The sequence below is a fragment of the Anolis carolinensis genome, chromosome 2, assembly GCF_035594765.1.
Source record: "Anolis carolinensis isolate JA03-04 chromosome 2, rAnoCar3.1.pri, whole genome shotgun sequence".
In the NCBI taxonomy this organism is placed as follows: Eukaryota; Metazoa; Chordata; class Lepidosauria; order Squamata; family Dactyloidae; genus Anolis; species Anolis carolinensis.
Window position 1 is genome coordinate 253,257,653 of NC_085842.1, and position 22,257 is coordinate 253,279,909.

The window sequence follows — 22,257 nt, forward strand, 5'->3', positions numbered from 1 at the left end:
TGATTCTCTTGGACTTCTTCTTATATTTTTGACTACACTTCCCAGAATCTCCCAGGCAGCATGTTGAGCTGTTCCCTGACCCCGATCACATTTCCAAGCTCTGCTTTTATGCAACATTTCCTTACAAGTTTAAAACAGTGGGGTTCATTGGCTTAAAGGAGTTTGCATGTTGGCTAAATGCCACTGTGAAGAACAGTACTTCACAAAATGTCTGTGTGGTCTGAGTTAGGAACGTACAGGGAAATAATACACTTTGGAAACCCCACACATTATTTTTAAACTGCAAAGCCAACACCCAAAGATTCTGAAAGCTGAGGTTCATGACAAAGATTCTGACGTTGTTCGTTTTTGCCAAAAGGCTTTGAAAACACTGACATAAAACAACGGCTTTGAATGGCTTTTCAGCTTTGGATAGAAACAGGTCCAGAAAGATGCAAAGATCATGCTGGAACACATGCCGTCAAATCATACGCATGTTTACTCAGCAGTGAATCCTACTGAGTTCAGTGCAGTTTATCACTACTTGAGCTTCCATAAATTGTAAATTTACATCATACTTTTAAATGCAAAAAAGGAAGAAAGATGGGAGCATGTTACAAAAGTCAAGGGTTAGAGCAGAGTTTTGCAAACATTTCCTATTGGTGATACACCTTTTAGATAGGCATCATTTCGCAACACAGTAATTCAGTTTTAGTAGCAAACCGGAGGTTAAACCAACCTTCTATAAGAGATACAGTCACATGCATAAATAATGGAGACACAATATATCTAATGAAAACTTTCCTTTAATATATATTTAAAATATATGATGATTTGTAATAATAATAATAATAATAATAACAACAACAACAACAACAACACACTTTATATTCTGCCCTTCTTCCCTAGGGGAAACAGCGAATTACAGCATTTACAGCAGACATAGACAAACATTCAATGCTTTTACAATCAAATACAATGAGACATACAAACACAAACAAAGGCAAAGGCTTCTCCTTTCATTTCTGGCTTCTGGAGGCAGTTCTCATCTCTGGTGCTGGGGAGGTGCTTTCTCAATTTTCAAGCCGAGGAGCCTGCGTTGTCACCTCCTGGTTGTGTGGCCAGCAAGACTGCTTGGATTGTCTCTTTGCCTTTTCCTGCTGAAGGAACTGCTAGGTTGGCAGGAGCTAGGGCTGACAGACAGAAGCTCATCTCATCTCACGGATTCAAACTGCCAACCTCCAGATCAGCAGTTCAGCAGCACAAGGGTTTAACCCATTGTGCCACTGTGACCCCTTATTATTATTATCTGATTATCAAGATAATAACATGCATTTCCAAGATGTCTATCATTTCTTGTTACATTCATGTGACACACTAACACATCACAACACACAGTTTAGAAAGCTCTATATTAGAGGGTTGTGGCAGTTAGTAGAATTTGCAGTTCTCTTCTTCTCCATAAGAGTAGAAGATAGGAGTGGCGGTTGTAATAAATGGGATAACAGATTAAATTTTACAACTAAAAGCAGATGCAGAATTCCAGGAGAGCAGTCATTTTACCATGTAATGTCAAAATCAACAATGGATCTGAATTCAATGTGCTAAAACGCTAGAAAGCAAAACCATGGCCAAGTACCATTTTTATTATTTAATTAAAATTAATTTATTGCCTTGCATTTATTTTGCAAAAGCCTTGGTAATTAAATTGTCCTAGGTATGATGATTCGAATGTAAGTTCCATTTTAAGGCAGTTACTTCCAGGGAACTGTGTACATGCCAGAAACCATTCCTACCATTTTGTTTCTTTAATGTGCATTGTATTATATTACTTGTTATTTATCATCCTACACAGAGCCTTGAACTAAATGGGCAGCTGGGGTTATCTGATAAAGTGATGGTTTTATTCACTCAGAATTCTTGAACACAAAACTTCATTTGTAATCTCTTTAAGGCCTTCCTTAAAACTGTTATACCGGATGGAAAGAGATATTCTGTTCCTAAAACTGTGCTTTAATTTTTTTTAAATTAGAATGAATCGAGTAACACGTAATAAAATAAATTCTCTGAAGGATAATTAATTACAGTGATTCAGGGGAACCAGAGTCACCATATAAGTGGGATTGTTTAACTAGTCCTCTAAGTGCTCACATACTTTTTAAAAACAAAACCCAAGGAGCATTCCACATAAATATCTGCTGGAAATCCAGCAGAGCTGACAAGCATCATTATGCAGCCCCATTCCAGGCAACCATGTAAGTTGAGTGTTGCTGACATGATCCATTTATGGACAATATTTATTTAAGAACGAGATTTGAGAGTTTCGTCAGGTCACCCATTAAACAGACACAGTGGGGAAATGAATCAATATTTCACAGGACTTGTGGAATCAAATACTCTCAAGATTATTCGAACTGAAAGCGACGCCTCCCACTCAGCAGTACATTTTGCAACCCACAGATGAAACTGCTCAGGCTTCTATGTGGCTTGTCATACATTCACTTTAAAAATAGTGAAGCCTCTTGTTAGGAAAACATCAAATAGCTTTCCAAGAGACCTCTGAGGATGCTTGCCACAGATGCAGGCAAAACGTCAGGAGATAATGTTACAGGAAAAACCCACAGCTTATTACAGACTGGGGTGCAACTCCCAGCATTCATAACTTTTTCCATTGCTGGCTAGGGCTACTGTGACATTCAACTGTTTTATATGCTAGTGTATATACTCTGGGTTGCCTGAGCATTGTTGGGACTGTTGCCTGCCTAACTTTCTCCCTTCTCCAGCTCTTAAAAGGCCTACCTCACAATGTCTCAATGGAAACACTCTGGCAACAGTCTCTCTTCCCTCCCTCCCTTCATCCATTTTTCCTTTCCTTTCTCTTTCCTCATACCTTTTCCCCTTTCATTTCTCTTCCTTTATTCCCTCCCTTTTCTTTCTTCCCTTCTCTGTACTTAAACACCACACTCCAGACCAAGATAAATCAACAAAGCAATTTATTGAATATTATATAAAAAGAAGTTCAGCAAAAATAGTAAAAAAAAACCCTTCAAAGTCCAAATGTAGGAAATAGTCCACAAGGTTCAAGGTACAAGACTGGTTTCAAAGACCCCAAAGCAAAAAGACATCAAGAAAAGGGATACAAAAGAACTAGGAATACAAGGTAGCATTAAATCCAATACAAAATTTCAGGAACAATCCTTTAAACTTGGAAGCTTGAAACAGGAACAAAGACATTAACTAGAATTTCCTTAGCAGGCTTGATTAGGACTTGGCAAGAGCTGCTGCCTCAATTACCAAAGTTGACTAGACTGGCTGGCAAAAACCCTCAGCCTCTTTAATATACACAGAAAATCATGCCTTTTCCCCTGACTTCCTGATAACGGCCTTTTCTGTAACAAGTGTTTTTGGAAATTCTGTTGCACGGCACGGAGTTTACGAAAACTGTCTCCTATCTACCAGCTCATTATCCTCTCCACCTGGGATTTCATCCTCTGAACTCATTTCAGCCTCTGACCTTGTTTCACTGAAGAATGACTCATCTTTAGCATCTGGGCCCCTCTCTGGAATGTGACCTTTACTAACTGCTGGAGACATAGACTGCTAATTTTCAAGACTTAAAATCTCATGTTCGCTCGCAGGCCCAGAAATCCCATGATCTCCTTCCTCATAGACATTGGAAGCAGGCACAACCATGGGCTGAATAGGCTGAACTATAACACTCCCCCCTCCCCTCCCTTCTCCTTTCCTTATTTTTCTTTTCTCTTGATTTCCTCCCTTCTCCCTTCCCCTCATACATATGTCAACTTTCTTTCCCAGTGACATCACGGAGGGGCATTTCACCTTGCAATAGCATGTGTGGTACAAACTGACAAACAAACAAACTTTCACACACATACATACACCTATGTTTAAAATGGATATCAGCCTTAGTGATATCCTCTACCATCTCCCCTGGCTAGGCCACACTGGCCAAATACTTGTCCCCCCCCCCCCCCCCCCAGAATTACAGAGTTCTCAGAGAAGAATGGACTGAATTGATGGTATCCAACAAGAGGATCCTTTGGAAGGGCCAATAGTTGCAGGAAATGTTGTATTATTCTGTTTCTAGATTTCAAATCTGATAATGGTAGCCCCAACCATTATCAGTTGCATCCTAAAGCTGGATCTATACTGCTACATAATCCATATTATCAAAGCAAATAATCCACATTATCTGCTTTGAACTGGATATGAGATTGTATATGGCAGTGTAGATCCATCGTAAATGTAGTGGTGCTTTGCCTACTTGAGTTTCCTTCTTATGGTCTGGTTAACTGTGTTGTAGGTAAGGTGGTCTTCCTTCCTTGTCATCGCTCTCCATGAACTCAACACTCCCAACAATATTGTCAGTCATACAGCATTTATTAATTTAATAGATGTAGTGCAAAGGTGTCACAGAGGTAAAGTACTCTCCTACTATTGTATTGGAACCCTAACCTTAGGAATCATTGTCAGTCTCAAACCTCTAGGCCATGCTGCCCATATAAATTAAATATACACACTGCATGCATACAGATAATACTTCTACTAATCAAGAGTAAAAAAATGTGGAATCCTTTCTATTGTATGCAATCCCAAACCCCTTGAGTTATCAAAGGTACCATGCAGGGAAAATTTATTATTTCCTCAAAAAAGGGCCAAAGCACTGTTGTTTGCTTTGCCGCTATCTTGTGTTAAATATGCAGCTCATATTTAAGAGAAAGATAACACTTTATTGGCCACTCCTTTGAAATAAATTTAATCAGATTTCCATTTGTTTGTATTGGCTGGTACCAATTATTGGTACTGTAGTATATTTAATTTATAGACAGCCTCCCTGAATTCCATGACAGTCAGCTAGAAATACGAGTAGATTTTTCTGTACAATACAATAATATTCTGATGGTTCACGTTGAGAGGATTAACCAGCTATAAACCATCTTTCATAGTTTTTGTTAAGGCCATGGTCTTCTTTATAAGCAAACAGATCATGTAACTACATTTGGAACTGGAAATCTATACAGAGAGTAGAGAAAATACATGTTTAGTTTATTGCTGTAAATCAAACTAGTGGGATTGTTCTCAAGAATCTCTAGTAAATGTGAACATGCAACACTTATTTTTTTAAAGTGTAGTCTCCAACATGACTGCCAATGTTTTCTAAAGACTGAATTTTAATCTTGCTTGACATCATAACACCTTTCCTAAAATAGGTTTCTATTCTGTGAGTTTTGTGAATGGGAAACTGATTGCAAAGCTTTGTCCATAGAGATGTTTTCATCATCGCTGATTTTGCATTGTAGCACTTGGTGAGAAGTAGGAAAAATAACCAAAGTAACATTTTTTTCCACTTTTCCAGTCAAGCTAATCCTAAATGGGTAGAAGCATCCACTTTTGAAGCAAGCCAAAAAGCCCAGAGGCTGATCTTGAGCAACCAGAATGTTGTAGCTAGCTTACCTGAAATGGTGTTGTGAGAACAGGAATGATGGCATGCCAAGAAGAGTGTGACTTAGGTGCTCCAAAAGAACTAAAATGAGATATCTTATTCTTGTCATGTTAGCCTGTATTTACTATTGCTGTACTAATATGCAACATGAGGTTTTATGGAAACAGACTCTTATAGCTCACTGCTTCTTAAAATGTGGTTCCTAACCCCAAATGGGTCAAAATAGTACTGTTCTGTCCCCATGCTATCTTAACTACTTGGAAGGTGAATTGGCTGCACAGGAAACTGATCGGAGGCTATATAATTGAATCAAACAAGAATTTATTAACTGGCAAGAATTTTAGACTTTCTCTCCTCCTGAGTCTCACTATGAGAGGTGAAGTCTTTGGGAGATACAGTTCTGGCCAAACTGAGGCTCTTGAATCTCTATTTCTTCTTATTGTCTCTTTCTTGTATAGTGTTCAACTGTCTCTAAGATGGTCTCAATATTTAACTCTGACTGGACTTGAATACAGCTATGACTGTATTTTGTAGACTTTCTAGCCTTCCTCTTCACCTTCCAGTCACAAAAAAGGCTGATTATTCCAAGAAACAGAAATGCCTTGCCTAAGGCTCTGCCCCGAGGAGATTCTTAAAGGGGCAGGGCGACGGAGGCTTCAAATGCAAAGAGGCTGTCTAGACTGACCCCTCCAGAAACTGTACCTAAAGTATTAATCCCCCTAAATAAAAAGGTATTAACTAGGGGTAAATAGTGAGGGTCCTTTCAGTTCAATGTAGGAGTCCTGATTTTTTCCCCCTGTATGTCACCTACTGGTAGTTTTAGACATTTAAGTGAATGTGTTGTGCAGTGTTTACAGTGTCTTCTGCAGATACTTTAGATGTACTTCATAACAGTCTGTTTAGAAAGCCTTGCAAATGCTGATTTGTTATCAGTAAATGTTTGATTTTTATACCTATTTTATATACTATATACTCGGTGTCGAAAAGGGGTCCTGAATTGAAAGGTTTAAGAAGCCTTAATATACATGACAGATGTAGCAGTTAATTACGTTTAAAAATGCCCATATCCCAGTTAAACCTGTTTGTCCATATCATTTTAAAACATCTTCTTGGGTGGTCTAACTTTACCTATTATAATCCCTGCCACCCCCAGATGTGCTTTCAGTTTGCAAAGTATCTCCACAGGACCACTTAACAGGGATAATAAAAGCATCTTAATGCATACATTGCTAAGACCATTATTTGCCTTGCAGGACATTGTGAAGGGGTTTTCCCCTTAGACTGAGACCCATCTACACTGCCATATAATCCAGATTATCATACTCCATCATGGACATCAGAAGAGCTGTAAAGCTAAGAACAAGCCATGAGAGTAAAGATAAAGATCCACCCAGAGGAAAGGTGTTCTTACCATACATCAAGGGAACTACTAACCGCATAGGCAAACTGATGAAAAAACACAAGCTACAAACTATCTACAGACCCACTAAGAAAATGCAACAAATTCAGCAAAGGACAAGAGGGATCCTCTTACCTCTGCAGGAGTCTACCATATACCATGCAGCTGTGGACAAGTCTACATAGGGACCACCAAACGCAGCATTGCCCAAACATGAGTCAAAGAACATGAAAGGAACTGAGAAATCAGCCATAGCAGAGAACTTGATAAACCAACCTGGACACAGTATATTATTTGAGAACACAGAAATGCTCGACCACTCCAACAACTATCATGTCAGACTACACAGAGAAGCCATTGAAATCCACAAGCATGTGGACAATTTCAACAGAAAGGAGGAAACCATGATAATGAACAAAATCTGGCTACCAGTACTAAAAAACTCCAAAATCAGAACAGTAAATAAGGAGCAACACTCTGAAAACAGAAGAATTCCAGATATGAATCAATCAGGGCCAGCTAACACCTCCGAACAAAGGATTTCCCCAGGCCAGGAGGTGAAGCTGGGAAGGCCAGTTAATGCTAATCAAGGTGATTAATTATAACATTCACTCTGGCCTCCAACAGACAAGGATCCCAGAATCTTCCACAGATATATAAACTTTCCTTGCTTAGTTTCTCTATATACCTCACAACCTCTGAGGATGCCTGCCATAGATGTGGGCGAAACGTCAGGAGAGAACACTTCTGGAACATGGCCATACTGCCTGGAAAACACACAACAACCCTGTGATCCCGGCCATGAAAGCCTTCGACAACACATCTCCCAGCACAGTTCTCCATTGCGTAATCTGGATAGAGCTGATAGGAGCTGCAATCCAGCAACTCCATGACTTCCACCTTATATGCACATTTAGTTGGAACTGAAGTTAGGTCTTATTGAACTCAACAGATCTTGCTCCTGTTAAATAAAAAGGTGTTGTAATATTATGGGCGAGGGAAGCAGCATCCCCTGTGTCTCTTCTGGTTTCCTGACCTTAATCAAAACTTGAAAATCAGTGGGGTGTGACAGTGCACTGCACTTGTTTCCTCTGCAACCCACTCCACCTTTTTGCTTCTTTCTTTGTTGAGGGAAGTGCTGAGCATGGCTTTTGCCTATGTATGCGCAGAATATTAGTACAAGATAGCAGAGAAGGCAGACAACACTGGGCATTCAACAAAAATTCACTTTCTGTAACCAGTATATGGTGACCTCTTGCAACTTCCAGTGCCTTGTCAAAATAGGTGGTATCCTGTCCATTTCATTCAGCAGACTGAGGTGAGTGAACATGATGGGGAACGAGGGGGAAAGGGAAACTATGCAGGGAGGACAGCACAAAAGTGGAGAGAAGTCAATGTGAGGGTGAGAAGTGGAACCACAGAGACGTCTCCTATGTGAGGGTGGCTGGATATTAGTGCAAATAGGGTTTCTGCATCTGAGATGGTTGGTATGTACAGATGGGAGACCGTCAATGAATACAAGGTGATGTATCTTATATTTGGGTCCCCTGGGGGAGAAGAGCGGTATATAAATTAATTAAATAAACAAATATTTTAGATCAGTGGTTCTCAACATGTATGTCTCCAGGTGTTTTGGCCTACAACTCCCAGAAATCCCAGCCAGTTTATTAGCTGTTAGGATTTCTGGGAGTTGAAGGCCAAAACATCTGAGGACCCACAGGTTGAGAACCACAGTGAAGCAAAGCCATCTTGAGTATTCTTTGACCAAGAAAAATCTAAGAAATTCATATGTTTGCCATAGTCTACAGGCGACTTGAAGGCACATCCACACAAACATACACAGAGTATTTGGAATTTCATGACAATAATACTTTAACAGTGAAATAATACAGTAGAGTCTCGCTTATCTAACATAAACGGGCTGGCAGAACACTGGATAAGTGAAAATGTTGGATAATAAGGAGGGATTAAGGAAAAGTTTATTAAACATCAAATTACATTACGAATTTACAAATTAAGCACCAAAACATCATGTTTTACAACAAATTGACAGAAAAAGCAGTTCAATACACAGTAATGTTATGTAGTAATTACTGTATTTACGAATTTAGCACCAAAACATTGCAACATTTACTACAAAAACAATAACTACTAAAAGGCAGGCTGCCTTGGATAATACAGAACCTTGGATAAGTGAAGCTTAGATAAGTGAGACTCTACTGAAGTGAAATTAAAGAGAGATGTTTTATTTTCTTCCATAAATGACACTATAGACTTGTCCTTTCTTGAACTGAATATCCTTGAATCCAGCTGCACCAAGGAGTGTATTGTGCTCGGATATGGTCCATTCTTTTCCTTCTAAGACAATCAGCATCATTATGGAGTAGATGTGGGCTGGTAAAGGCCCACTTCTGTCTTCATTGAGAATTGTCTCCACTATTAGTACACCACAACCTGTCAATTGAATTAGGAAAAAGAGGATGTCATCATTACCTATTATTACAGCCCCAGGATATGCAGGGCCTAGCTGTCTATAGGAGCCAAATAATGGGCACTCATGACTTCGCTGCTGCAGGGAGTCCATAAAACACACGGCTGCATTTGCAGAAGCTCTTCAATAACATATAGAATACTTCACTTTGTACACTGCCTATTTTAATGGATTCTCATAATTTAATAACTTGATCTCACTCACACTGGATTATGATGACAACTTTCTTACAAATATGACTCATTAACTGCAGAACAGCCCATAGATTAATAGCCCTATATAGATAATGGAATTGATAACACACTATTTGCTTAATATCTGAAGAGAGTGGAAGATTGATGGATGCCTCCAAAGGACAAAAGAAGAAGCAGAAGATTTGGAGAAGGCATGGTAGAGGAGCCCATTGTAGAGCACAGGTTTAAACCCTAGGCCCTCCTTATAAGACTGGAAAATAATCTGTCTTGAAATCCAGAATTATTGCTTTTCTGTTGATCCCAGTCTGGATGGAAACTGGGACCCCTGCAACTGAATTAAAGGCATTATTTATTGTGAGTCCAGGAATTCTCCCTTGTTCATCATAGGCTGTACAGAGCAGACTTGTCTCCATCCCATTCTAAGTATACGTACCAGGCTTACAGGCCTTGTATAGCTTAGTCAGCAGTTTCTGAGCTTTTGCTGTTTCTCAAAGAAAGACGCTATCTGGCCACCCAAAGAAGACTACTCTTATTTTATTACTGTGTTGTTCTTGCTAAATGCCTCTATTGCGAAACATAGGGGTCTTTAAGAAATAGTTAACTGTTTGATACCAAAAAGGCTGGATTGGATTTATGAAAATATGTCACAATTGCCCCCCAAATTCCCAACAAATCTGAACTATGTGAAAAGGAAGAAGAGAAAGAAATCAGCTCATTAGCTCACTAATTTGGAGGGAAATAAACAATAATGATTGTCAAATGCAGAAGGAAGGTGGAGAAAAATGTATTCAACTTAAGAAACAGGATAAAATGAAATACCTATATATGCTTTCTAAAAAAAGGGATAGAAAAAAAGAATGTTGAAGAATTTGAATAAGTGAGATGCATTAATTATTGGAAATAGCAACCTCCCAAGCCTTTCACTATTGATTTGTCAATGTATATATTTGCTAACCTGTATTCTAGGCAGTCATGCCGGCCACATGACCTTGGAGGTGTCTACGGACAACGCCGGCTCTTCAGCTTAGAAATGGAGATGAGCACCAACCCCAGAGTCAGACATGACTGGACTTAACGTCAGGGAAAACCTTTACCTTTACCTATTCTATGTATATGTTGATTTGCCAGTTTGACTGACCTCTGGTGTGACTCAGATCTTTAATGTGGTGAGAAATTTACTTAAAGACTGCGGAGAATATATTAAGTTGCACGGAAGTGTGGTGAAGGTAAGGAATTTAATACACAATGGAACTCTACTGTGCTCTACTGATCAAAACATTTTCATCCATTTCATTGTCTTGATGTGATGAAGTCCCTAGTCTGCAGTTCATTTTGATTTGTGTTTCAAATAGTGATTTGGTAGGAACCATGGCTGCATTTCCGTTTGGAAATCACGACTGCCCCTAGATTAATGTGAAATTAGGGTACTCTTCTTTCTCATTAACACTGAGAGATGGAGCAAGCCACATTCAGTCTAGTTTACTATCTAAATTGGAGGTGGATACTGGGAGAGGATGGAGGAAGCCATGAGTACATCTACACTGCCAAATTAATGCAGTTTGTTGTTGAAGGCTTTCATGGCCAAAATCACTGGGTTGTTGTGCATTTTCCCAGCTGGAATATGGCCCTATTCCAGAAGCAATTCTCTCCTGACATTTTGCCCACACCTATGGCAAGCATCTTCAGATATACCTCACAACCTCTGAGGATGCCTGCCATAGATGTGGGCGAAAACGTCAGGAGAGAATGCTTCTGGAACATGGCCATACAGCCCTGAAAATGCACAACTTAATGTAGTTAATACTTTAATTGCCTGGCTCGATGCTATGGGAGGCTACGAGTTGTAGTCTGTACTCTTTGGTAGAGAAAGCCTACTGATTATGCAAAACCACAATTCTGCAGAATTCCCCTGTACTGAGCCATAGCAGTTAACGTGGTCTCAGACTGCATTAATTCTACAGTGTAGGTGCATTCTAAGCAAAGGGATACATTCTGGCAATCCTCGACCAAAACAGTTGCAACTGTTGAATTTCTCTATGGCAGTAAGCAATCAACATGAAATAGAATAGAAAATCCAGTTTTTGTATCGCGATGCTTGTTCTCGCGATATCTCGTTTCCTGCCCATAGAGATTATGAAGTTAGGAATCACAAGAATAAGAACCAAGAGCAGGAACGTATCGCTGCCCCTATTTGTGTAGAAACGGCTAGAAAAGGATACAGGCGATTTTCTGTCCCCAGCATACGGGAAAATGCAGGCCTTTCCAACTGATGTTTCTGTGCATTGGAAGAGAAGGTATGCGAGAGAGAGAAAAAATGGCGCCCACCCTCTAAAAGAGTCTATGGTTAAAGCAGCTCCAAATCCCGTGGAGATCACAGATCTCGCGAGAGTTCGCCGGTGGCTGACTGAAGGAAAGCGGGGCTGGTGCTGAAATCCCGGAAGGTTCGGAAGCGGCGAGGGCCGTGGGCTCGCGCGCGGGGTGCGTCTGCGCGTGCGCGTGTTTGCGCGGGAGTTAGGCAGCAGAGGGGTCTCCTCCTTTTCCTCCTCCAGTTGGTGTCAGGCCAGTTGAAGAGAAAAGGGCACCGTCGCTCTCAGGCCTTTCCGTCGCTAGACTTTCCCTTATTGGTGTAGATCTACATTGTGGAATTAATGCACTTTGGCACCACTTTAACTGCCCTGGCTCAATGCTGGGGAATTCTGGGGAATTGTGGGTTTTGTATGATCTTTGGCCTTCTCTGCCAAGGAGTGCAAACTACAAGTCCTAGGCATCCACAGCCTTGAGCCATGACAGTTAAAGTGGTGTCAAACTGCATTCATTCTCTGTATTGTCGAAGGCTTGCATGGAATCACTGGGTTGCTATGAGTTTACGGGCTGTATGGCCATGTTCCAGAAGCATTCTCTCCTGACGTTTCACCCACATCTATGGCAGGCATCCTCAGAGGATGTGAAGAATATTGGAAAGGGGGATTTCTATATCTGTGGAAGGTCCAGGGTGGTAAAAGTACTCTCTGTTGGAGACAAGTGTGAATGTTGCAATTAAACACCTTGATCAGCATTGAAAAGCCTTTCAGCTTCAAGGCTGGACTGATTCCTGCATAGGAGAATCCTTTGTTGGGAGGTGTTAGCTGACCCTGATTGATTCATGTCTTCTCAGGTCATTTTACATGTGCAGGGCAATCTTATGCATGTTTAGGTTAAGTAAAGGTTTCCCCTTGACATTAAGTCCAGTTTTGTCCGACTCGGGGTGGTGGGGGGTGGTGCTCATCTCCATTTCTAAGCTGAAGGTCATGTGGCCAGCATGACTGCATGAAGCACCGTTACCTTTCCGCTGGAGCGGTATCTATTGATCTACTCACATTTGCATGCTTTTGAACTGCTAGGTTGGTGGAAGCTGGGGCTAACAGCGGGAGCTCATTCCTCTCCTTGCTATGCATGTTTAGCCAGGAGTAAGCACTGCATGCTTGTTAAGGTAGAAAGCAACACTGAGCTTCAGAAAACGGGAATTCAAGACAGGAAACAATCAGGGTCAGCTAACACCTCCCAACAAAGGAGTCCCCCAGATAGTAAGCAGCCAGACCTTGAAGATGAAAGACTATTCAATGCTAATCAAGATGGCCAGTTGAAACATTCACACCTGCCTCAAACAGACTAGAGTTCTTTCTCCCAGCCTGGACATTCCACAAATATATAAACCCCATTTGCCCAGTTTCCACCAGACCTCACAACCTCTGAGGATGCCTGCCAAAGATGCAGGTGAAACATCCAGAAAGACTGCTTCTGGAACATGGCCATACAGCCCGGAAAACTCACAGCAACCCACTGCATTAATTCTACAATGTAGAAGCGCCCTGAGTAAACATGTAAGAGATTCAGCTATGTAGGGAAAGGCATTTCATTAGCAGTCATCGTCTCAGTTCATCTGTGATGTTCACTCATTAATTTCTGCCTTCTTTTCCTAAATGTCAAATAGAGACAGTTTAATTGCATGCCATGCAGTGCTGACAGCAAGTTTAGCTGTAACCAAACCAATAGTTTGGTTACAGTATAGTCTCTCTGTTTCGATAGATTGTGTCTTTATGGGTTCAGTTGAATGTGATTTTAAATGCTCCTCTTCATCCACAAACATCAAATATTGTTTTTGCCGTTTTTATGTAAGAAAGGATACCGTGTGAGCCTCAATGGAGTTTGATGATGGACTGAATGAGGGATAACAAGCTGAAGCTTAATTCAGACAAGATGTAGGTCCTCCTGGTCAGTCACAAGGCCGACCAGAGTATAGGGTGGCAACCTGTGCTTGATGGGGTTACACTCCCCCGAGGACACAGATCCGTAATCTGGGAGTCCTGAACACTTGATGCTCATGTGTGAAGTTGGCCTCTTGTGTGAGAAGACCTGGTGTGTGAAGCTTTGGTGACAGAAGCCCCAGGTTGAAGTGAACTTTATTTGTGTTATAGAAACCTTGTTTTTGTAAATAGTGTTACCATATACAACATAACTTGTATGGATTTAAATGCTTTAATTGTATGGTTATTTTTATTGTACTATGTTTTTAAAGGCATTGCCTATGTTATGAAGCTGCCTTGAGTCCCCACCGGGGTTTAGAAAGGCAGGATAAAATAGTCATAAATAGATAAATAATATTATTTTGCTATAAAGAAAAGCCTCCTAAGGAAGAGATAACATTGATCTGTTTGTTCTTGTTCTTTTTATCACTTTTGGCTACTGGTGCTGGGTCATGCTGCTAATAAGTTACTCTGTTATACATTTATGGGGAGGGTCTTTTGTTAACAAGCCCACTCACCCAACAGAGAAGCCTGATTTGGCCAAAGTGGTCAATGTCTTGGTCACATCCAGATTGGGTTGCTGCAGTGCATTCTATGTGGGGCTACCTTTGAAGATGGCTTGGAAACTGCATTTGGTTCAAAGGTTGGCAGCTAGGCTTCTAACTGGAGCTAATTGTAGGGAGCTCATGATGTCCCTATTAAAGCAGTTCCACTGGCTGCCAATAAGTTTCCGGTCCCAATTCAAAGTGCTGGTTATCTATATACAGTAGAGTCTCACTTATCCAAGCCTCGCTTATCCAAGCCTCTGGATAATCCAAGCCATTTTTGTCGTCAATGTTTTCAATACATCATGATATTTTGGTGCTAAATTCGTAAATACAGTAATTACAACATAACATGACTGCGTATTGAACTACTTTTTCTGTCAAATTTGTTGTATAACATGAAGTTTTGGTGCTTAATTTGTAAAATCATAACCTAATTTGATGTTTAATAGGCTTTTCCTTAATCCCTCCTTATTATCCAAGATATTCGCTTATCCAAGCTTCTGCCGGCCACTTTAGCTTGGATAAGTGAGACTCTACTGTATATAAAAGAGTGATGGCATCACGGCGATTCACAAAACAACAAAAGTACAGGCCCCCCAACCTCGAAATTTGACAACACAACCCATCATCCACGCCTCAAGGTTGATACAACAAAAAGAAAAGAAAAATAAAGTCCTAATTAGAGGGAGAGCAATAATTTTTTTTATCCAATTGCTGCCAGTTTAGAGGGCTAATCTCTTCCCACTTCGTCTCCTAGCAACCAAGGGACAGCCAGGGTTCAGTTAGGGGACAGGCAGATTTAGGCCTTACTTAGGCTTCTTCCACAGATTATCTAATTTTCACTGGATTATATGACAGTGTAGACTCAAGGCCCTTCCACACAGCTATATAACCCATTTATAATCTTATATTATCTGCTTTGCACTGGATTATCTTGACTCCACACTACCATATCATCCACTTCAGTGTGCATTTTATATAGCTGTGAAGAAGAGGCCTCATATAATCCAGTTCTAAGCAGAGAATATAAGATTATCAATATACAGTAGACTCTCACTTATCCAACATAAACAGGCCGGCAGGATAAGTGAATATGTTGGATAATAAGAAGGGATTCAGGAAAAGCCGATTAAACATCAAATTAGGTAATCGTTATACAAATTAAGCACCAAAACATCATATTATACAACAAATTTGACAGAAAAAGTAGTTCCATACGCAGTAATGCTATGTAGTAATTACAGTAGAGTCTCACTTATCCAACACTCACTTATCCAACGTTCTGGATTATCCAACGCATTTTTGTAGTCAATGCTTTCAATATATTGTGATATTTTGGTGCTAAATTCATAAATACAGTAATTTCTACATAGAATTACTGTGTACTGAACTACTTTTTCTGCCAAATTTGTTGTCTAACATGATGTTTTGGTGCTTAATTTGTAAAATCATAACTTAATTTGATGTTTAATAGGCTTATCCTTAATCCCTCCTTATTATTCAACATATTTGCTTATCCAACGTTCGGCCGGCCCGTTTATGTTGGATAAGTGAGACTCTACTGTACTGTATTTACAAATTTACCACTAAAATATCACAATGAATACAAAAACATTCATTATGAAAAGGCAGACTGCGTTGGATAATCCAGAACATTGTATAAGCAAATGTTGGATAAGTGAGATTCTACTTTAATATGAAATAATTATGGGATAGGATAATGCAGAACAATATAATCTCTAAAACCAGGACAGTAAATAAATGGGAATTCCACACAGGAAACAATCAGGGCCAGCTAACACCTCCCAACAAAGTATTCCCATCATCAAAGTCTGGCAAATCCTCTGTTTTCTTAGGGCCACAGACAGTAGAAGCACATAAAATATCACAAACAACACCACTCTGAAAACAAGGGAATTCCAGACAGGAAACAATCAGGGCCAGCTAACACCTCCCAACAAAAAAAATCACTCAGGGAGGAAAAAGCCAGGCTTTAAAGCTGCAAGGCCATTACATCCTAATCATTTTTCCTAATTGCAGCATTCATACTTGCCTCCAACAGACAAAAAAACCAATCAGAAATATTGTATATTCACAATCTTTAGGAAATAATATCCCCTGATGGCGCAGCTGAGCTGCTGAACTTCTGGACCGAAAGGCCGCAGGTTTGAATTGGGGGAGCGGAGAGAGCCCCCACTGTTAGCCCCAGCTTCTGCCAACCCAGAGGTTCAAAAACATGCAAATGTGAGTGCATCAATAGGTACTGCTCTGGCGGGAAGGTAACGCCGCTCCATTCAGTCATCCCACATGACCTTGGAGGAGTCTACGGACAACGCCGGCTTTTCGGCTTAGAAATGGAGATGAGCACCAACCCCCAGAGTCAGACATGACTGAACTTAACGTCAGGGGAAAACGTTTACCCTTTACCTTAAATACCACCAATTCCTCAATACTTTATTTCCCATGCCACCATACTTCGCCACAGCAACGTGTGGCCGGGCACAGCTAGTGACCTATAAAACCTTAAAGCAGTGGTTCTCAACCTGTGGATCCCCAAGTGTTTTGGCCTTCAGTTCCCAGAAATCCTAACAGCTGGTAAACTGGCTGAGATTTCTGGGTGTTGTAGGCCAAAAACACCTGGAGACCCACAGGTTGAGAACCATTGCTCTAAATGGTTCAGGACCTGCCTGTCTTCAGGACAGCATCTTCCCCTGTTAACCGGCATGGGCTCTAAGATCTGCCAGGGGGGCCCTCCTCTCGCTTCCACCACTGTCACAAGCATGGTTGGTGGGGATGAGGAAGAGGGCCCTCTTGGTGGTGGCCCCCTGACTTTGGAACACCCTTCCAAGAGAGATTAGGCAAGCTCCCACACTGTCCTCCTTTCGTAGGGATTTGAAAACCTGGACGTTTCAGCTAGTATTTGAGAATGCCTAGTCCCTAGTTATAAATCCCCAGTCCCTAGGTTCCCTGATAATAATTTGTTCTCTGCACTTCATCCAGTACCCCAGCCCTATGGTATGCCGCTTGTAAAATCCCGTGCCCGACCCTTTTATAGCCTGGTCATGCCCATTGTATTACTGGTTATTGGTTTTGCTGAGCATGATTTTGATTGGGTTCCATTGCTGCTGTTTTATATTGATACGTTTTAGTTTAATTTTGTTTTTATCTTGATTGTTTATTTTATTATGTTTTTGTTTTGTGTTTTGCTTTAATGGATGTCTTATAATTGTGTCTTGTGGGCATTTTGTCCCGTATGTAAGCTGCCCATATGGTGGTGGGATATAAGAATAAAATTATCATCATCATCTATGGCAACCGTGGAATCAGATCCAAGCAGATTCCAGGTCCAGATCCATGGTTTCTGCATCGTTAGATTCAACTGACCGCTGCTCAAAAATATTTGCAGGAAAAAAATCCCTAAGCAAACCTTGATTTTCTCATTTTTTGTGAGGATGCCATATTACTGTGCCATTGTACATATCTGGCATGGGTAAACTTTGGCCCATCGGGTTTTTTGGACTTCAGCTCCCACAATTCCTAACAGCCTCAGTGCGATTTTGTGGTTTTCTTTAGCCAGAAGTCCAATAGGGTTTCTTATCCATGGTTTCATGTATCATGATGTATTTCTTAATGGATAGTGAGATACTAGAATTCCTTCCCACAAAATAAGTAGTATTGAATTTAGAAGAAGCTTCAAAAGAAAATGAAGCAAAATGATGAGGGGGATCAGTGACTGCTAATCTTGATAGTTTTCTATTGCCTCCATGTTCAGACAGTATAGTTTTAGATGCCATCTATTACCAACAAAAAGAGAGGTGTCTTTTCATGTCTGTTTATGGTCTTCCTTTTTTGCAAGAGTAGGGTTTGCATGACCATCCTGATATCATTTGGATGGCAACTTTCCGAATCTTGCAACACTTGTTTGGCCTAAGGATGGATTGACACCGTTATATAATGCAGATTCAGACTGCATTGTATGGCAATGTAGATCCAGTCTCAGTTTTGACTCTTGTAAGCCATTGCTTACTAATAGGAAGCAGGATGCTGATCTAAGAGATAGATTTTGAGGCAGGAATGCCAAAAACAGACCCTTCCTAAATTCTAAAACACTACTGTTTTGTATGGTCTGTTTTGAAAATTTTAAATAAATGGGCATGGTATACATATGTTGTCTGATGTGGGGAATTATTTCCCCCCCAACATGCTGGTGAACCTGCACTAAATGTATAGCTATTTGGTGCAGTTTCTTCCCTGGAAACTTTCAAGGAACTGGCAGCCAATGGCTTAGGGACTGGCACTGATCCAGAAACCACCCCTTTGAACAGCACTGCATTAGACATGTGCTATATTTCTTGCCATAACATCTTTTTAAAAACAGGGCAAAATTTAAAATGCATCACCATATTTTACAGTAGAGGCAATTAATGTTTCTAAGGTAGGTGAAGAATGTTTTATTGATAGCTTATTCCTGCAACTCTAGAATATTTTTATGCTGATATTAATATTTTCTTCACTATTATATATTTTTAAATATTAAGTTCTATTGTAATTATTTTAGTCTTTTGATTGCTACATTTGGTGAACTTAGTTTACAAGATGGCTTCAAAATACCTAAATAAATCACATTTTAAAAGGGATAGATTCCTCTTCCCTCATTCTAATTCATATGAATATTGAAGGCACCAACGTTAGGTCCCATCTGCATTGACCATTTAATGCCGTTTGCAGTTAGCTTTTAACTGTGGTGGCTAAGCAAGAAACTGCCACAAAATGCATGAAAGAAAGCCCTTAATGTGCATCAGTGGTCTGTGATTTGTCTAATCATCATCCAGGACTCAACCTCATTCCAGGATTTTCTATGTAATAACTGTCAGATCGAAAGCACTTTCTTCTATTTCTCTATTGCTTTATGCTGTTAATGATACTCGTCTAACATGTTGTAAATATAGCTGTTTTTCTATACTTGCCTTTTCCAGATTTAAAGGTGTTGGGCATCCATACTTACATGCTTAAGTAGGAATGTGTGATAATCAATCAGGTGAGTTATTTATATAACAGTTACTGTACCTTAAAAGAGAAAAATACATTGGTTTTAGTTCTAATCTAATATTATTTTCATGTCAGTCTTCTGTGCCTTTACTCAGAAGTAAGAAGCATTAGGGGAGTTTCCCCAGGTTAGTGTGCATATTATAGCAGTCACATAGTCTCATAGTAAGTATGTTTACTGGACAATATGGCTCACTTAATTACATGGAATAAAAATTTCCTTGGGCTGCAATATACTTTGACTTACCTGCTTTAAAGTTACTAAATTTAGTAAGACCTGTTTCTGAACAGATATCAGTTATTATTATAACCATATTTATATCCCATATTCCCCACTTTAAAATAGATACAACAAAAGGTTTATAACATTCAAATGTTAAAAATATATTTAATTTAAAAATAGTTAAAGTATGACCACAAAAAGAAAAACAACATATCTAAAGAGTACAGCACAATTTGAGAAGTTAAATGCCAGATGTCCAAGCTGCTAAAAAGACAAATAAATGGGTCTTAGAGCACATCAAGCTTAACTTTCCCTAGAAGCCAAAATGTTCTGAAACTGTCATACTTTGGCCATGTCATGAGATGATGCAATGCACTAGAAAAGACAATGTTTGATGAGGCTGAAGGCAACAGGAGAAGAGGAACCCACATTCCAGGGAAATTCTATCCAGTCAAAGAAGCCATGGCCCTCAGTCTGCAAGAAATGTGCAGGGCTGATAATGGTAGGATGGCATGGAGGTCTCTCATTCATGGGGACACTATAAGTCTATGTTGACTTCCCCTTAGTTAACAGCTACAAAATATTTATTTCGTGTCAAAAGCATTGTACAACAAATACATTTCAAATAATGGAAATAAAAAAAGAAAAAGAAATCACAAGCAACTAAATAGTTTTGGACCAAAAGCGGGCAACAGCAACCGCATTGTCTGTAGCTTTAAACAACTCCTCCTCCGTACATGAGGCAGGGCATTGTGGGCAAGCATACATATGCTGAGTTGTTTGTTCAGCTCCACAGTCACACAAGGTGGAGGATTCCTCCAGGTAGTGCCACCTTGCCAAGTTGTCTTTTGAACTGCCCACTCCACTTCTGAGTCTGTTCAGGGACTTCCAAGTTGCCCATTCTTGGTTTGCCCCTGGAGGAAGACCCTCTTGGGGGGGCCATCCAGTTAGAATTGCCAGGTTTAGCTGCCCAGAGAGACACCCTTGCTGCTGCAATATTGAAATCTTATCTGTGGAACTTGATAGTTGCACCGTATCATCACTCTATAAACCACCTGGGGATTATTTCTATTTTACACCCCCAACCAGTTGCCACAATCATGAAGCCCATTTTGTTGTGGGAGATTTCAATAGCCACAGCTGTATCTGGGGCTATGACGAAGATGATAGAAATGGCGAAGCAGTTCTAACGTGGGCCGACAATAGTAGAATGAGCCTCCTTCATGACAGTAAATTACCACCATCATTTAATAGCGGCTGATGGAAGCGTGGTTATAACCCTGATCTGATTTTTGTAAAGGAAAGCATAAGCCACCAATGCACCAAAAGGGTATTAAGCCCAATACCTAACACACAACACAGACCAATATGCTGCGTAGCATATGCAGCTGTAAGACCGAAAAGTGTCCCATTCCGCAGAAGATATAACTTCAATAAAGCTAACTGGACAAAGTTTACAGAGACCTTGGAAGCTGCTATTTCTGATATAGAACCTTCTATAGAAAATTATGACCTGTTCGTAGAAGCTGTGAAAAGATCCTCAAGGCTCTCAATCCCTAGAGGCTGTTGCACAAGCTACCTACCAGGCCTAAACGAAGAATCACTAAATCAGCTACAAGAATATCTCAGATCATTTCAAGAGAACCCATACAGTGATGGGACTATAGCAGCAGGCCAAAAACTATCTACAGCCTTAGCTAATGCTAAGAAAGACCGTTGGATAGAGCTGCTTGAGAACCTGGACATGTCCAAGAGTAGCCGAAAAGCCTGGCAATTGCTGAGACGCCTGGATAGTGACCCTCTGGTCAACCCTGGACACGCGAACGTGACACCAGATCAGATAGCTCACCAGCTAATTCAGAATGGGAAAACCAACTGCAGCAGAATAAAGATGAAAATCAACAGGGTGCCAGAACTTGAAACCCACCTTCTCCTCTAAACCTGAAAGAACTCAGAGAAGCCATCAAGCGATGTAAGACTGGTAAAGCACCTGGCCTAGATGACCTGATGATGGAGCAAATCAAACACTTGGGGGCCAAAGCTGAAAACTGGCTTTTGAAATTCTACAATCAATGCCTGGCACACAAACAGATTCCCAGAGCATGGAGGAAAACTAAGATCATTGCCATTTTAAAACCTGGTAAAGATGCCTCCAATGCCAGGAACTATCGACCAATCTCCCTCTTATGTTATCTATATAAAGTCTATGAGAGGATGCTATTAAATCGACTAGGACCTGTTATCGAACCCAAGCTTATTCCACAACAAGCAGGTTTCAGACCAGGGAAAAACTGTACAGGTCAAATTCTTCATCTGACTGAGCATATCGAGGAAGGCTATGAGAAAGGCTGCATTACGGGAACAGTTTTTGTGGACCTTACGGCAGCCTATGACACGGTGCAACATAGAAAAATGCTGCATAAAGTCTACCATATCACCCGGGACTTTGACTTTACAAAAACTGTCCAGACCCTCTTAGAAAACCGCAGCTTCTATGTGGAGTTTCAGGGCCAGAAAAGCAGATGGAGGAGGCAAAAGAATGGTTTACCCAAAGGCAGCGTTCTTGCACCAACCTTATTTAATATCTTCACGAACGATCAGCCACAACCACCACTCACAAAGAGCTTTAT

General features: G+C 40.4%; 1 protein-coding gene and 1 long non-coding RNA gene across 6 annotated transcripts in view; one reads left to right on the plus strand and one right to left on the minus strand.

Annotated features, from left to right (window-relative positions):
- Positions 1-2,955: 2,955 nt before the first annotated feature.
- On the minus strand, positions 2,956-11,910 carry LOC134296632 (uncharacterized). The gene is made up of 3 exons (XR_010003433.1): positions 11,747-11,910; positions 10,483-10,592; positions 2,956-9,296 (listed from the first exon to the last, which is right to left on the minus strand). It is a non-coding gene; the product is annotated as an uncharacterized LOC134296632 (long non-coding RNA).
- A 7-nt stretch (positions 11,911-11,917) lies between these two features.
- Positions 11,918-22,257, plus strand: part of ercc6l2 (ERCC excision repair 6 like 2) — a 94,086-nt gene continuing 83,746 nt past the window's right edge. For 3 of the 5 annotated variants that reach the window (XM_062972084.1, XM_008103213.3, XM_016990991.2), the window contains exons 1-2: positions 11,918-12,005; positions 19,335-19,396. In XM_062972084.1, coding sequence (XP_062828154.1) covers positions 19,378-19,396 — 19 coding nt within the window. In that variant the 5' untranslated portion in view covers positions 11,918-12,005; positions 19,335-19,377. Of the gene's footprint in view, positions 12,006-13,311; positions 13,954-19,334; positions 19,397-22,257 lie in introns of those variants that run through there. The other 2 variants (XM_062972085.1, XM_062972087.1) reach the window with 2 other exon arrangements.